The 16,696-nt window shown below is 47.3% G+C and overlaps 1 protein-coding gene across 1 annotated transcript in view; it reads right to left on the minus strand.

Moving 5' to 3' along the window:
• Nucleotides 1-1,667: 1,667 nt before the first annotated feature.
• The window catches only part of fibcd1b (fibrinogen C domain containing 1b), a gene marked incomplete at both ends in the record, with an annotated part of 168,050 nt that continues 153,021 nt past the window's right edge, over nucleotides 1,668-16,696 (minus strand). The window contains 2 exons of the mRNA XM_080530399.1: nucleotides 1,668-1,930; nucleotides 5,780-5,959. Of these exons, the coding sequence (XP_080386525.1) occupies nucleotides 1,668-1,930; nucleotides 5,780-5,959 (443 nt within the window). The remainder of the gene's footprint in view (nucleotides 1,931-5,779; nucleotides 5,960-16,696) is intronic.

Below are 16,696 nucleotides of genomic sequence, written 5' to 3' on the forward strand. Positions count from 1 at the left end.
ATGTCTGTGTGCTGTCTGTGTATGTCTGTGTGCTGTCTGTGTTTGTCTGTGTTTGTCTGTGTGCTGTCTGTGTATGTCTGTGTGCTGTCTGTGTATGTCTGTGTAATGTCTGTGTATGTCTGTGTGCTGTCTGTGTATGTCTGTGTATGTCTGTGTATGTCTGTGTATGTCTGTGTGCTGTCTGTGTATGTCTGTGTGTGTGTTTGTCTGTGTATGTCTGTGTATGTCTGTGTTTGTCTGTGTATGTCTCTGTTTGTGTGCTGTCTGTGTTTGTGTTTGTCTGTGTTTGTCTGTGTTTGTCTGTGTGCGTCTGTGTGCTGTCTGTGTGCTGTCTGTGTTTGTCTGTGTGCTGTCTCTGGCGTGGGGGCAGGAAGGCTGTAGAGGACGCTCCTGTGCTCCTGTGGTACCGCAGGGCTCCTGGAGGTGGCGCTGTGCCTGACTCCAACTTCTGAATAAGACTCTCTGTCTCCTCATGAATGAAAGGTCGTCTCCCTCTCATTTACTCATGCCTCCCTCAACACTCCGTCTCTCTCTATCAGTGTCACTCTCTCTCTCACTCTCTCTCTCTCTCTCTCTCTCTCTCTCTCTCTCTCTCTCTATCTCTCTCCTTTCCCTTCGCCTACTGTCTCTCACTGTGTCCCTCTCTGTCTTTCACTCGTGCATTCCCTTTTGTCATCCCGTCTGTTCATCTCTTCCCTCTCTCCCCCTCTCTCTCCCCCTCTCTCACTCCCCCTCCTCTCTCTCTCTCCCTCTCTCTCTCTCTCTCCCCCCCCTCTCTCTCTCTCTCTCACTCTCTCCCCCCCCCCTCTCTCTCTCTCTCTCTCTCTCTACCGTGTGGTTGTTCTCGGGTGACGTTCTGAGTTTGACGTGTCCCGCGTCGAGAGGTTGTGCAGGAGCCGTACTGTCAGTTGAAGGGGGGGGGGGGGCGTGGTGGATTCATCTCTACACATCTAATGTGACGCAACGCGACACCAAACACCGCGAAACACATCACGACTCACCACAGAGACACATAGCAGTCGAGATGCCGTTCTATTCTCGAACCGGTGCACACAAGCGCACTTCAACACACCACTGACATCTGGTAATCAACGCACAGGACTACGGGGATCAGGCTGCTATTCGTCGGGAATGTCGATCCATCTATCGGGGGTCAAGGGAGAGGTCAAAGATTACGGTAGATGGGGCCATAACAACAAAGTGAATAGTAACAAATTAATCAGTTAGCAGGGGAGTGAAGGAGAGTGAAAGGGAGAGCGCCTGGAGTGGTGTTGTAAGGGAACCGTTGAAAGGGCAGGGGAGTTAACCACGGCAGGACACTGCTCTGCAGACTGCAACATAAGGAGGAGGGGCGTGTAGAGAAAGCTTCAGCTCATCTAGAAGGCTAGGGGTGGGGGGCAGGGGTGAGGGGTCACGGGAAGTGAAGCATCAGGGGTAGGAAAGGAAAGGACAGTAAAACGGTAGAGAAAAGTAAACCAATCATAGAGGTCCTTTTTTAGGTCAGTAAACAATACCAGGACAATACTGAACAGCCTAGCTGTTGGAGTTTGTGTTTTTTATTTATTTATTTTTTTGTCGTGTTAGAGTTTTTTTTTATATATATAGAACATTTTTCTTCTTCTTTTAACGTGTTGTGTCTTCCTTCCGTCCCTTCCGTTCCTTCCTTCTCATTTGCTCTCGTCGCGAGCCGGTCGGATCTTCATCTCCGAGAACTTGAGGGAGTACTGCCAGCCGGTCCACGAGGACCACTCGATGCCGTCGGCGTAGGAGGTGTGCTGGCCGCGCAGGTACTGGCCGTTCAGGTTGGCCGTGTGACAGTTGCGGTACCACCAGGCGCCGTGGTAGAACGAGGCGCAGTTGTTCTCCGAGTGGTCGTTGTCCTGGTCCTTGGTGGTGAACTTCATCCCGTTGTGCTTCAGCAGAGAATCGCCTGGGTGGGTTAGGATGAGGGTGGGTGGGGTGGGAAGGGGGGTGGGGGGGGGGTTGGAGAAGGATGTATGGAGGCACGAAGGCGGAATGGGGAATGTGTTTTGTTTACAGTTTGGAAATGTATTTATGCGCAAATGAGCACGGACGCACATTCACGCATGTATGCGCACACACACACACACACATACACATGCACACCATATTTACATACGCACATTAATGCACGCACAAGCACAAATGAACACACACACAGTGGGATGAATTAGGACAGGGTGCAGAGAGGAAAAATATGGAAATGGGAAGGAAAGAAAGAAGATCATTTAGATTTATTTAGATAAAATAGGCTTCAGAGTGAAATAGCATTTATTCAGACTTAGGGAGTCTCGTGGCTAATGTCTTTGACCAAAGCCCTCTTGCATCAGATAACAGTGGCAGAGGAGGCGACAGAGCACATCTGCTTTCCCATTCAATTCCAAATGACGACGGAACTTACAATCAATTATTTACATAAATAGTGGGAGATCAGAGAGAAACAGCAATCGTCTTCTCCGTATAATAATACCACTCCTCATTACCCAAACAGGGGGGTTAGTCATGCTTTGTTGTGAATTCATCAAAGGCTCAACAGTGACCTTTTTTTATCCTCGTCCTTTTTTAATATCAGCTCCCTAATGATCCGATCAGGACATGTTTGTCAGCTGACAGAAACAGACACTTAATGAGGGGGGCTTTGAAGTTTCCTCCAGCAGACTAAAAATACTCCCCAATATTTGTTTAGAGGACAGAGCTGCCTCCGAAACACCACCGGCAGGACTCATCTGGAACATTTGCTTTGAGCTTGAATGTCAGACTTCAGCGGCTCCCCACCTATTTATACACAGCTGATTGATGTCACTCCGTGCGGTGACGCAATATAGGATTTCACTTACATGCCACATCCTCATTTTCATTGATGAGTCATTGCAACACAAATGACAGGGCCCAGCGTAAGTAATGGGACAGTGAAAACATTTTTTTTCTTTTAACTCTACACTCCAAAAGTTTGTGATTGTCACCTTTTATTTAAATGTGGTATTTGTGTACATATTGGTTTCTTCTCCGTTCAGAAATTACAACACTATCGATACATACAGTAGTCCCCTTATTTTAGGGTACCCAAAACTAACGGGACGATTGGCTTGACAGGTGTTTCTAGTCAGTCAAGTGGGTTCCGTCACATCATGTGTGCAGACAACAGTTTGGAACATCATTAAAAAGAAATTGATTGCAAGAGAAATGTTTGGAGAAAAAAAAAGGATCTGGCCAAGATTTACAGCATACCACCTCATCTGTGAAACATCTGTGCGGGGGGGGGAGGGGGTTAAGGTTTGGGAATGTACAGCTGTCACCAGAACTGGCTAACTTGTGCTAATTGATGATGTAACTGCTGAGCTGACGCAGAATGTGTTCTGAAGCGTACAGAGGCATCTGTGTAAGCAAACGCTTCCAGATTCATTGGATGGCGTTTCATCATACAGTAAGACACACCAAACATACTGCCATAGCAATTGGGTTTTTCAGAGCCAAAACATGGACAGGTCTTGACTGAGCGTTCAGAGAAAATGGGCCCTCTAATGTAAGAACATCCCTCCCTGCAGCACCTATTTCTTTTCTCTCTCTCTCTCTTTTCTAATACCTCCACTATTACCTGGCTGTGACCAGAGGCAGAGAGAGGGATGAAAAAAACGTATAAAACTGATTAAAAAAAAAACTGCGGAGATAGGAGAGCAGCACTCCGTCTAAGCCGAGACATGCAGCTCATCAAGGTCTCCCAGGGTGTGGCCAACCCAACTCCAACGCAACTCCCACTTAGTTCCCCCCCGTTCGCTGTTTCCACAGTAACCTAACCGACAGTGCCGGATCCGACGGCGTCAGGGGGTTCCGTGTCCGTCCCCCCCGCTGAGTGCCGCCGCGGCGAGACGTTTATAAAAAGTCAGAAAACCCGACATGACAGCGTGGTGACCATCGGATGAAGGAAAACAACAGGGAGGAAAACAGGGCCACTTAGAGGCTCATTTGCAGCGCGCTCGGTGTCACCTTGGTGGCTGAAGGGGCCCGCCGGCACCACCGAAACCCATTAGGATCCAGCTGCTTCCAGTCCAAATGAGCACCTGTCCACTCAGCTCTGAGATCAGAGGACTGCAGGACTAGGGGGAGGGCACTCCATTCACATAGGACGATAATAACAACAATAATAATGATCTTGCTAGGGGGGGAGAGGAGGGAGGGAGGGGGGGGCAGGGGAGGAGAGGAGACAGCCTTGCGCGCGGTGACGCAACAGGCACGTCCGTACAAGGTCAGCAGCACTGCGGAAGACTTGTGGACAAGCTTGAGAACAGAACCTTGTCTCTGCAAGGCCTGGTTCTCATCTTCTGTTCTGCCTCCTGTTCTTCTCTCCCTCCCTCACAACACTCCCCTTTTCTCCTCTCTGCCTCCACTCCATCTTACATACCTGTCCACTCTCTCCGTCCTCCCTCCACCCTGCCACCCCCTCCTCTCTCCTCTCCACCTTCCTCTCCTCCATTTCTCAGATGTACTGTATCGCAATTCCATGCTCCACTCCCCAAAGGTTCTTTCACTTCGTTCTTTGCTTCGGTGGCAGTTTTTTGTTGTTGTTTACGCTTCGGGTCGCTGAGGGTAATTAATTGGGAGTAATTTAATCATGGTGACGGCTTTCTGGCTGGGGATTTGACGTTTGGGGAACTGACACACAGACAGCCTCTCTGTGTGCCTGTCTGTACTGTTTAACCAGTGGACACACACACAGCTCGCTGTGGGGACCAGTCCACTCCCCTCGCCACTTAACTGCAGGCGGTGCCTCTGCTGCTCTGCTCTCTGCTGCTCTGCTCTGCTCTCAGGTCGGTCTGCAGAGTTGTCGAATCACGCCGGCCATTGTGTTCGAGTAAAGTGCGTGTTTGAATCTCTGCGGTTTCATCTTGCTCCTTGGCCCGGTTTGACCCTAACCCTTATTTATTATTACCAGACAGCGGATCGTGGTCAGTCAGGTTTCATTTTCACGATCGGTCCTGGAGTACACACGACGTATACGTGGATCAGGGTTGTGTTTCCCCAAAGCGTTGTCGCACAGAGATAATGAGACAGTACATGGAATGGGTGAATGGGTGCTATGGGTGAAAGTTCATCTAAAGCCTGGTACACACCAATTTTGGCCCGATTTCCCCCCTTCCGACCAAGGACAGCAAACCCCCGATTATCGGATGGCTCTAAAGATTATCCTACAAGATTATCCTGTGGTTTGAGGTGTGTTAAGAGTCAATTTCTCCCGACAATCTGCTCGGAAAATGGTCGGGGCCGACGAAAATGGTCGGGGTCTCTTGTGTGTGTGGACAACTCCCGAGTCCGATTGTGACGTGGAATGGAATGTAGCCAATCAAGAAGTGAGCTGACCTGAGCCGTCTTCTTCTTTTCGTTCTGCAATTTATTTGCCCTGTCGCACATGGCTGCCTCGTACAGGTCAGTCAGGGTACTACTACCCTGATCACGCGAGATTTCTGGCTTGGGGGACGAGACTCTAGACTGTCGTAGATCATATCTTCATGTATGTGGTGTGCTGTATTGGGAATATCGGATTACACCACACACAATACGATCAAAACTGTTCAATACATGATTTTGTATCTTCATGTGTGGGGTCTCTCTCAGACAAAAAATCTGTTAAGATTTAGAAAATCTGTGTGTAGCAGGCTTTAGTGCTACGACGGTTAAAGAAACTCACCCCAGATGAGTACCTCTGAGTGACAGGGTTAAGGGTTAAACATCTGAAATCAAATAAAGATAGACCCAGGTGTACCTGCGTTTCCAGAGTAGTCTCCCACAGTCAGTGGGTAACCATCATCGTCAGGGTCCACAGAGAACAGGCCCACTCCAAACGTCCCGTACTGGGCGTACGCTGTGCTGTTCTCAAAGTCCTCCAGGTCAATCCTCATTTCATAGTTCCCCTGGATGGACAGAGCATGGATCTGCTTCAGTCCTGCACAGAGAGAGAGAGAGAGAGAGAGAGAGAGAGACAGAGATTGTGACCCATCAGAAACACTCCCAGTGGGACAGAAACCTCCTCGTTGCCTCCATAGAGAAGCCGTTCAAGCATCTTCTAACCATGCGTCTTCAAAGAAAACCAGAATGCACTTTTTTTTGGAGAGGTCCCTTCGGTATGCACTGGTTGTTACCCATGATCTGTCACATACCCTCAAAGCACTAAGAAAGCACCCTCGTCCCCTGCCGCCGAAGAATACGAACGCAGTGTGGAATACCGTGAAAGTGACAGTGTGACACAACTGATTTAGAAAAAGAAATAACAGAGCAGTATACGTATAATACAACACATACATCCTCAACGGGGAGAGGAAAAATGTCTGTAGATATCTTGTACAGAATATGTTGTATCACTCAGTAACGGAAAGTTCTTTTTAGACTACAGACTACAAATTGGTTCATTAAGGTCCTGTCCTGCATACTATTATGGTGTTGAGGATTTGTTGAGATGAGAGTTGCAAGCATGCCAGATCCTCTTAGTTTAACATAAAACATTAAAACATTAAAATATGGATGTGGACACTTCCCATTGAATCCAATTGAATGTTGGTCATGACAGAAACCCAGTACAAAAGATACCTCTGCAGCTTGACTATGGGGAGACTATGGAGAGACTATGGGGAGACTATGGGCCCTATTATGCACTTCATAAATAAGACGAGGCGGTAGATCTAAACTTAAGACGTGGAGGCGTGGTCAAGGCCACTTTGCTATTATGCGTGCGGTAGTGGGCGCCTAAAACCCGGCGCTAAGCAAAGAAATTAGTCATGGGTGTGTTTTGGGCGTCTTCTCAATCAACCCAATCAGCGTGCCAGGTGCCATTCCCTTTAAGAACCGGCTGCGTGAAGTCTTTAGCGCTATGCTATTATGGAAGTCCTAAGAAGGAGGTCAGCGCGCTTCTCTGCAGAAGAAAGTAACAAGCTCGTGCATGACATATGTCAGTTACTGCCTGACGGGTGAAGCGCAGCTCATACAAGCATTGCTGCTCTGTAAACAGAATAAAAGAATATATATATAGGCTATATTATACATATTTTAATAATAGTCTATAATATAATTGTAATTGCAATATATTATAGCATTATTAACAGTTGGATCACCAATTGAAAGCGCTAAAATGCTTAGATCACGAATCCAGGATTGATTTGAGATTTGGCCTACCCGAGGTAACACAGTCGTTGCCGGTATATGCGCTCGGCGCGCCGTCTTCGTCTATCATAATTCCTTCCTAGGATATAATCCATTGTTCTCTCTCTCTGGCTTAACATTTGCCAGTGGTGGCATTTATACTGTGACCGTAATTGACGTCTTGCCGTGGAGCCACGTGCGTGTTCATGTGTGCCCACATGCATGCGCAAACCGCGGAGGCGCGCTCGTGTTTCAAAACGTGCATGAAGTCTAAACTTAAGAACTTTTCAAACCCCTTCTTAGCGCTAGGAGCAAAGTCAGATCGCATAATAGCAGGGGCGCCTAGTGCACTTCATTAACATATGAACACTCCCACAATGAGCAATATATGCACGGGAGTTTTACGCCTTATGTGTGGGCGCCTATCGACACCTGCATAATAGCAGTAGCGCGTATGAAGCGCATAATAAGGGTGGCGGTAGGTCTTAACCTGGCGGTGCGTCTTAATTAAGACTTAAGACGGCAAGTTAAGAAGTGCATAATAGGGCCCTATGGGTCTATGGGGAGACTATGGGCCCTATTATGCACTTCATAAGTCTTAAGCAATAAGACGAGGCGGTAGATCTAAACTTAAGACGTGGAGGCGTGGTCAAGGCCACTTTGCTATTATGCGTGCGGTAGTGGGCGCCTAAAACCCGGCGCTAAGCAAAGAAATTAGTCATGGGTGTGTTTTGGGCGTCTTCTCAATCAACCCAATCAGCGTGCCAGGTGCCATTCCCTTTAAGAACCGGCTGCGTTGAGTCATTAGCGCTATGCTATTATGGAAGTCCTAAGAAGGAGGTCAGCGCGCTTCTCTGCAGAAGAAAGTAACAAGCTCGTGCATGATTATTTTCTGAATAAACACGGCAATACCTCCGCTTGTGAGTTGAGAAGTATTACAGAGGGGTCGCTGGAAGACTGCAGGAATGACAGATGTTGATGTCATTATATTACGCACGGCATGCTCGTACTGTATGTGCACAGTATGCGGAGGCAACATACTGTACAGCGCTGGTAAGACTATGGGGAGACTATGGAGAGACTATGGAGAGACTATGGGACTATGGAAAGACTATGGGGAGACTATGAGGAGACTATGGAGAGACTATGGGACTATGGAAAGACTATGGGGAGACTATGGAGAGACTATGGAGAGACTATGGAGAGACTATGGGGAGACTATGGAGAGACTATGGAGAGACTATGGGGAGACTATGGAGAGAATATGGGGAGACTATGGAGAGACTATGGAGAGACTATGGAGAGACTATGGAGAGACTATGGAGAGACTATGGGGAGACTATGGAGAGACTATGGAGAGACTATGGGGAGACTATGGAGAGACTATGGGGAGACTATGGAGAGACTATGGGGAGACTATGGAGAGACTATGGAGAGACTATGGAGAGACTATGGAGAGAATATGGGGAGACTATGGAGAGACTATGGGGAGACTATGGAGAGACTATGGAGAGACTATGGGGAGACTATGGAGAGACTATGGGGAGACTATGGAGAGACTATGGAGAGACTATGGAGAGACTATGGGGAGACTATGGAGAGACTATGGGGAGACTATGGGGAGACTATGGGACTATGGAAAGACTATGGGGAGACTATGGAGAGACTATGGAGAGACTATGGGACTATGGGGAGACTATGGGGAGACTATGGAGAGACTATGAGACTATGGGGAGACTATGGAGAGACTATGGGGAGACTATGGGGAGACTATGGAGAGACTATGGGGAGACTATGGGGAGACTATGGGGAGACTATGGGGAGACTATGGAGAGACTATAGGGAGACTATGGGGAGACTATGGGGAGACTATGGAGAGACTATGGAGAGACTATGGAGAGACTATGGGACTATGGAAAGACTATGGGGAGACTATGGGGAGACTATGGGGAGACTATGGAGAGACTATGGAGAGACTAAGGGGAGACTATGGAGAGACTATGGAGAGACTATGGAGAGACTATGGAGAGACTATGGAGAGACTAAGGGGAGACTATGGAGAGATTATGGGACTATGGGGAGACTATGGGGAGACTATGGGGAGACTATGGGGAGACTATGGGACTATGGAAAGACTATGGAGAGACTATGTTGAGACTATGGAGAGACTATGGAGAGACTAAGGAGAGACTATGGAGAGACTATGGAGAGACTATGGAGAGACTAAGGGGAGACTATGGAGAGACTATGGAGAGACTATGGAGAGACTAAGGGGAGACTATGGAGAGACTAAGGAGAGACTAAGGGGAGAATATGGGACTATGGGGAGACTATGGGGAGACTATGGGGAGACTAAGGGGAGAATATGGGGAGACTATGGGGAGACTATGAGGAGACAGACAAATGATTGAACAATTGTCAAGCTAGATAATTGGCTAGTCGCATACATTTTCACCACTGAACCCTCGCTGCGTACACTGTTTTCCAAACACAAACAGTCAATCCAAACAAACGCAGACAACAGACAGCCCCAACATACCCAGCGCAGATCCATCTGAGCCAGTCTAGTGAAGTTCAAGCATGTCATCTTTCTGAGAGATGTCTAAACGAACTTCTAATTAAGAGGTTCGCTCGGAGAGACATAGAGAGAGACAGAGAGAGAGAGAGATGGAGGAAAATGTTGCCATCCCCCCCTCCACACATCCTTGCCTCCTCCTGTTTGTTGTTTTCCCCTGCTGAGTTGGACTGATAGCACTTCCAGGGCAAAACCTTACGCTCCTTCACTGATCAAAGACATAGGGGGAAGAGAGTGACAGCTGGAGCTGCGGAAAGAGAAACCCACAACCTGGGACTTAAGTCAGAGGTTGTGTTTCGTCGACACACAACGCAGCAAAGGCTAACAGTAGGGGACTCAGCCTCAAGCCTCTTAAGAAGATCGCAGTGTCTCTCTCTATCGCTTCGGTGTTCAAAATGTCTTCCACGGTTTGTGTACTTGTCTTAGTAGGAAACAAGTTCTGAAGGGAATAAAGCGAAAGTAATGCTTGATATCGCAGAGCTTTGTGGTTTCCAGCAGTCACGCTCAGATATCTTACAGAATAGATAGGATGACTGCTTGGTATAGGATAGAACACAGTCTTATAATCTGAAGATTGCCATGGTAGCACTCTTCTCTGACTAGAGAGTTGTACTCTAAGTAAGCGAACCACATGTACTCTAACTAGGTGTCATTGCCACAGGCATATCTGAGTCGGCGCCTATCGGAAAAAAATAAATACTCTCTCTTTCAAAGCTGACCAAACTTTAACTTAATCTCTGCCTCACTTGAATTCTGTACTTTCACGTAGTGTATTCAGAGCTGTACTATCAGGGCTCAGTGCGTGGGCTAATTTGACGGCAAACACAGCTGAAACAGTCCATTATTATTGTGGGAAGTTGCCTCTCAGTCTGGGCCCAGGCACTTACTTTGGATTTGGTTTCACCCAACAGGAGGTTGATCTCCATGCTTTTATTTTCCAAGCGTATCAGCAGATTTCAGAGTGCTTCTAACTCGTTTGAACAGTCACACTGAGACTTGCACACATATACAGTACACACACGCACGCACGCACACGCACACACGCACGCACACACACAGACAGACACACACACGCACTTCTCTCTCTATTCTTTTGTCACACCCTGTGGCTTAGCCAGTGGAAGCCCTCTCCAACATCTCAGGGACATTATGCCTGAGAGTTTGAACACATTTCAAAAAGAAAGGCTGGGGTGTTTTTCTCTTTCGATAATATTTGGAAATAAAACACCAGATGCGACACTACTCTATTTAAAAAGTGTCGCCTTCCATCTGGATTTGCATAGCTTTAATTCAGTCCCTAATGAAAGCCCTGGAGGCTGTCTCCCAGACTTGCGTTCAGTATAATTAAACTCAGAGACATTTTTTAAACAACAGAGAGTTCCACCTCGGTTCAACCCGTAAACGCTCAGGTATGTTCATCCGCTAATTACAACGCTATTGTTGGGTTATTTAAACGTGCTGCAGCTCAGAGTGAGGATGTTGAGGCGTTTTGCTTCTGAATTACCATACTGGTTAAGTTAGCATACTGGTTAAGTTACCATACTGGTTGAGTTAGCATACTGGTTAAGTTAGCATACTGGTTGAGTTACCATACTGGTTAAGTTAGCATACTGGTTGAGTTACCATACTGGTTGAGTTACCATACTGGTTAAGTTAGCATACTGGTTGAGTTAGCATACTGGTTAAGTTAGCATACTGGTTAAGTTAGCATACTGGTTAAGTTACCATACTGGTTGAGTTACCATACTGGTTGAGTTACCATACTGGTTAAGTTAGCATACTGGTTGAGTTAGCATACTGGTTAAGTTACCATACTGGTTGAGTTACCATACTGGTTGAGTTACCATACTGGTTAAGTTAGCATACTGGTTAAGTTAGCATACTGGTTGAGTTACCATACTGGTTAAGTTAGCATACTGGTTGTGTTACCATACTGGTTGAGTTACCATACTGGTTGAGTTACCATACCGGTTAAGTTAGCATACTGGTTAAGTTAGCATACTGGTTAAGTTACCATACTGGTTAAGTTAGCATACTGGTTAAGTTAGCATACTGGTTAAGTTAGCATACTGGTTGAGTTACCATACTGGTTAAGTTACCATACCGGTTGAGTCTAAAGGGGGAGGTGGAGCCAGTCTAAAGGGGGAGGTGGAGGGCCAGTCTAAAGGGGGAGGGTCAGTCTAAAGGGGGAGGGCCACTCTAAAGGGGGAGGGCCAGTCTAAAGGTGGAGGGCCAGTGTAAAGGGGGAGGTGGAGGGCCAGTCTAAAGGGGGAGGTGGAGGGCCAGTCTAAAGGGGGAGGTGGAGAGCCAGTCTAAAGGGGGAGGTGGAGGGCCAGTCTAAAGGGGGAGGGGGAGGGCCAGTCTAAAGGGGGAGGTGGAGGGCCAGTGTAAAGGGGGAGGTGGAGGGCCAGTGTAAAGGGGGAGGGGGAGGGCCAGTGTAAAGGGGGAGGTGGAGGGCCAGTCTAAAAGGGGAGGTGGAGCTCCATTCCCCTGCATGGGCAAGATGAGGAACGAGACACAGTGTACAACTTTTAGTTGAATCTTCACATTGACGGGCGATCTCAGAGGAAAAATAGCAATTTGTCTGCCTTCATAACATGCGTCCTATGTATCTGAGCGAATGTGAGCATGACTATAGTGGAACTGTGTTGTAGTTTTATATAATTTTATACTGAGAATTGAAGTCTTTCTACATACTGGGGAATCCAGCGCTAAAGGACAGCCTTCCCTTCCTGTAAGTGATGTGCCAAGAACTGTGGCGCAGAAGATTATGATTGGTCAAGCTGCTATAAAATGCTATAAAATGCATTTCTATAAAATGCTTGACCCTCTGACAGGAAAGCGCTTTTTTGTCTGCTACTTTTTCTCTGAGCTGCTGGAACTTTGCTGAATAAAAGGCCTCTTTTGAGTCAATTGATTTAAGCTCTTTGTGCTTCATAAGTTCTACTCAATCTACTGAGAATCAATTAAATCCACAACAACTGTTTCTATAAAAGAGGATAGTGTTGTACGTGTTAGCAGTGAGGAGCGACTGTGTACGTACTACTGTGTAACTACTGCCTCCAAGTTTGCCCCACCACAGCCCGACTCTCCAGCTGTTCAAACCAAACCCAACAATGATGTGTGACAACGGTCGGCCGCCACGTCTATTCACAGAACAACACAGGGACCCGAGTCCCTCGTGTCCTGGACAGACATCACAAGTTTCTAATAACAATAGAGCTTGTTCATGGGGAATTGTTTCCTCAGTGTGTGGTCTTGTGTACTGTGGCAGTGGTTACTGTTTCTTTCATGGTGTGCATTGCCCTGAAATTGTCCTGTTATACAAGCTGTTGGTGTATATCTTGCATTCCCTTAAGGAAACCCTTTGTTTAGTGCCATGCATACATTTATAAAATACATGTACCCAGTCATTTCTGTTTTTGGTAGTGAGTATTTAATTACAGCAACAGACATATACAATACAACTATCTTACTTGAAATAACTTGATGATGTTGATGATGTGAAAATATCCATGATGGTAATATTATCTATCTACTGCAATCTAACCCTCTGTCAATAAATGACCCATATCAGTGAAGCCTTTTTTTTTTACTTTGCTTGCTAAGCACAATTCCAGGCACATAATGATGTGAGAATCTTATGAGCTCTCCAACGACCAACCAAGCTTTCTACTGTATAGCCTTCCTCTCCCTGAGAACTACTCAAAATGATGATCACGTACACTTTCTAAACTTGATTGCAAATCATGTAGGTGAAGAAACAAATAACCCCTCTTTTTAAATATTGCACTCAGATAAACACAGCTGGGGACAAACGGTGTTTTTTGTCACCAGGGTAACGAGTCTGTGAAAAATGACATACTAAAACTGAAATATACCTGCAATTTATACCTTCTTAAAAACTGGGTCATGCTGGAACTCTGAGGTTTGTAGGGCAGCGGACTCCCAAGTTGTTGGGAGTGTGTGGAGTTGTTGGGAGTGGGTGGGTGTGGAGTTTTTGGGAGTGGGTGGGTGTGGAGATGTTGGGAGTGGGTGGGTGTGGAGATGTTGGGAGTGGGTGGGTGTGGAGATGTTGGGAGTGGGTGGGTGTGGGGTTGTTGGGAGTGGGTGGGTGTGGAGATGTTGGCAGTGGGTGGGTGTGGGGTTGTTGGGAGTGGGTGGGTGTGAAGATGTTGGGAGTGGGTGGGTGTGGAGATGTTGGGAGTGGGTGGGTGTGGAGATGTTGGGAGTGGGTGGGTGTGGAGATGTTGGGAGTGGGTGGGTGTGGGGTTGTTGGGAGTGGGTGGGTGTGGAGTTGTTGGGAGTGGGGGGATGTGTGAAGTGTGTAATTTGTCAGTTTTTCAGAGAGGGACACGGCGCATTAAAGAGACATAAAACCCTAGACGGTGACACTGATTAAACCATTAGTAAGAGAGATTTGTATTTTTCAAATGTGATTTAACAGCTAATGAGAGCGACATCAATGTCTTGTGATTAAAAATGCAAGAGATCTCAGCTGGAAGTCTTTGTGATGCAGCTAAAAGGTTCAAATATTAATGTTTTATTTGCTTTGATTTGAAAAGTATGTAGGGAAAAAGGGGGTTTGGATGCTTTTAGGGGATGGGTGGATATGCCGTCCCTGCTGTCTTGAGTTGTGCCATCGGGCATAGAGGAATAGAATACAAAAAAAAAATGCAGACCTCTAAACCCGACAGAGAAATGATTACACTTTTCTTTGCCGCTTGTGACATTTCTGTGAGTTAATTATTCATAATGCTTTTCTCCCTCTGTGCCTGCGGGCCAGCTCTTGTTGGAGACTGGGTCTTGTAAAAAAAAAAAGAAGCTCTTCGTCTCTCTCTTTCTCTCTCTCTCTCTCTCTCTCTCTCTCTCTCTCTCTCTCTCTCTCTCTCTCTCTCTCTCTCTCTCTCTCTCTCTCTCTCTCTCTCTCTCTCTCTCTCTCTCTCTCCTCCTCTCCTCTGTCATTGCGTTTTATTCTGCCGACGGGAGATTACAGAGAGGGAGGAGAACAGAGAGAAAAAGACGGGATGAGCGTTTCCCCTCAGACGGAGGAGAGGGGAGTGACTGTGCCCTCCGCGGTCGGGGCGCCGTGGTGGAGGGGGGTCTTTGAACACATGTCTACTGAAAGGCATGCTGTCGTCGGCTCAGAGAGGGAGCGGCTCAGACAACAAAGGAGCATAGCGCAGGGGGCAAAACACAGACAGGTGTGCGCTGAACCCTCACCTCTCTCCCTCTATCCCTCTCTCCCTGTTCTCAGACTGTGACGTTCGACGGAGTGAAGAAAAAAATAAACCTTCAGATTAACGGTTCCACCTTTGACAGCCTTTGAAACTTCCTCCATCAATTTAAACTCCGACAGCAAGGTTTTTCTTTGAGCCCAGTCCCTTCTCTGCGCGTCACTCTCCACACTCTGCGTACATAACAGCAGTTCAATGGCTGCATATAGCTCGATGAGCACATCGCTTGCGACTGTTTGCTTAGTACGAAAAAGGCCTCCAATGCCGTTCCGCACTGTGCTTCCAAAGCAGAGATAATGATCTTTGGGATGTTTGTTCAGTGTATAGCCCAAAGCTCCCTCATTATTTCTCTCTAGGGCCCCTATTCACCCTCATTGAAAATACAGATCTTTTGCATAAGTATTATTAATACAGATTTCTTCATTTTCAATTGAAATATGCCCTCCTGGGTTTTCGTCAAGACACCAGAGATGCTGAACGGCGTATTTTCATCGACTCCACCCCCCGCCCCCCACCCCACCACACCCCCCGCGCAACGATTCAGAAGATCAAATACGACTGCATTATGGCACTTCTCCACTACCGTCCCGTACCGTACCAGAACCCGTGCGCCGGCTTTGTTTTGCTTTCTCCACTGCCAACTGGGCCGTACCGGGCCGTAGTACCCGTACTGATTTTAGCTACCCTTCCTGACTCGAAGCGAAAGGTACAATCCTTGCTATGATGTGAAGCGTCATACAGTTGTTGTTAACAACAAAAGCTGCAATGGACATCGTTTTTTGCACAGATTTGATTGTGCAAATGCTGCTTTTTTGCACACCATTTGATACCGTTCAGTGGACCTTCCCCTACAATCGACAACGGATGTGGTTGAGTGTGATAGCAGGTTGAGTGTGATAGCAGGTTGAGTGTGACTGCAGGTTGAGTGTGACTGCAGGTTGAGTGTGATAGCAGGTTGAGTGTGACTGCAGGTTGAGTGTGATAGCAGGTTGAGTGTGACTGTAGGTTGAGTGTGATAGCAGGTTGAGTGTGATAGCAGGTTGAGTGTGACTGCAGGTTGAGTGTGATAGCAGGTTGAGTGTGACTGCAGGTTGAGTGTGACTGCAGGTTGAGTGTGACTGCAGGTTGAGTGTGACTGCAGGTTGAGTGTGATAGCAGGTTGAGTGTGATAGCAGGTTGAGTGTGATAGCAGGTTGAGTGTGACTGCAGGTTGAGTGTGATAGCAGGTTGAGTGTGATAGCAGGTTGAGTGTGATAGCAGGTTGAGTGTGATAGCAGGTGGAGTGTGATAGCAGGTGCAGCGTTTCCCCCTGTAAGAGACAGCTCCCTCCATCTAAGGACTCTGGTGTGGATGTCTAGAAACCACCACTCTCCCTACACCCAACACTCTCCCTACACCCAACACGTCCACTGTTCCGCTTAACCGCAGTGTTGTTGGGCCATTCTATCTGTCCATCTTAAACATCATGGTACATAATACTTCCATTCTTGTCCTATGCCTCTGTTTGCTCGCTTTCGATTATCACTCTGCACATACCGCATGGGAAGGTAGCTCGATGCTCGGGCGTTTTTTGATTGAGAGGTATGGATGAAGGTCATTTCACCCCGGGCCCCTTTAGGGTCAGCCACAGAGGCTGTTTGCAGGGTCAAAGGTCAGCTGTAGATAGAGAGAGCGAGGGGACAAACACAGACGGGGTTCATCCCAGTTCACACGGCCAGAGAGGAACAAAGCAGCG

This window comes from Nansenia antarctica (assembly GCF_963989245.1).
Source record: "Nansenia antarctica genome assembly, chromosome: 4".
In the NCBI taxonomy this organism is placed as follows: Eukaryota; Metazoa; Chordata; class Actinopteri; order Argentiniformes; family Microstomatidae; genus Nansenia; species Nansenia antarctica.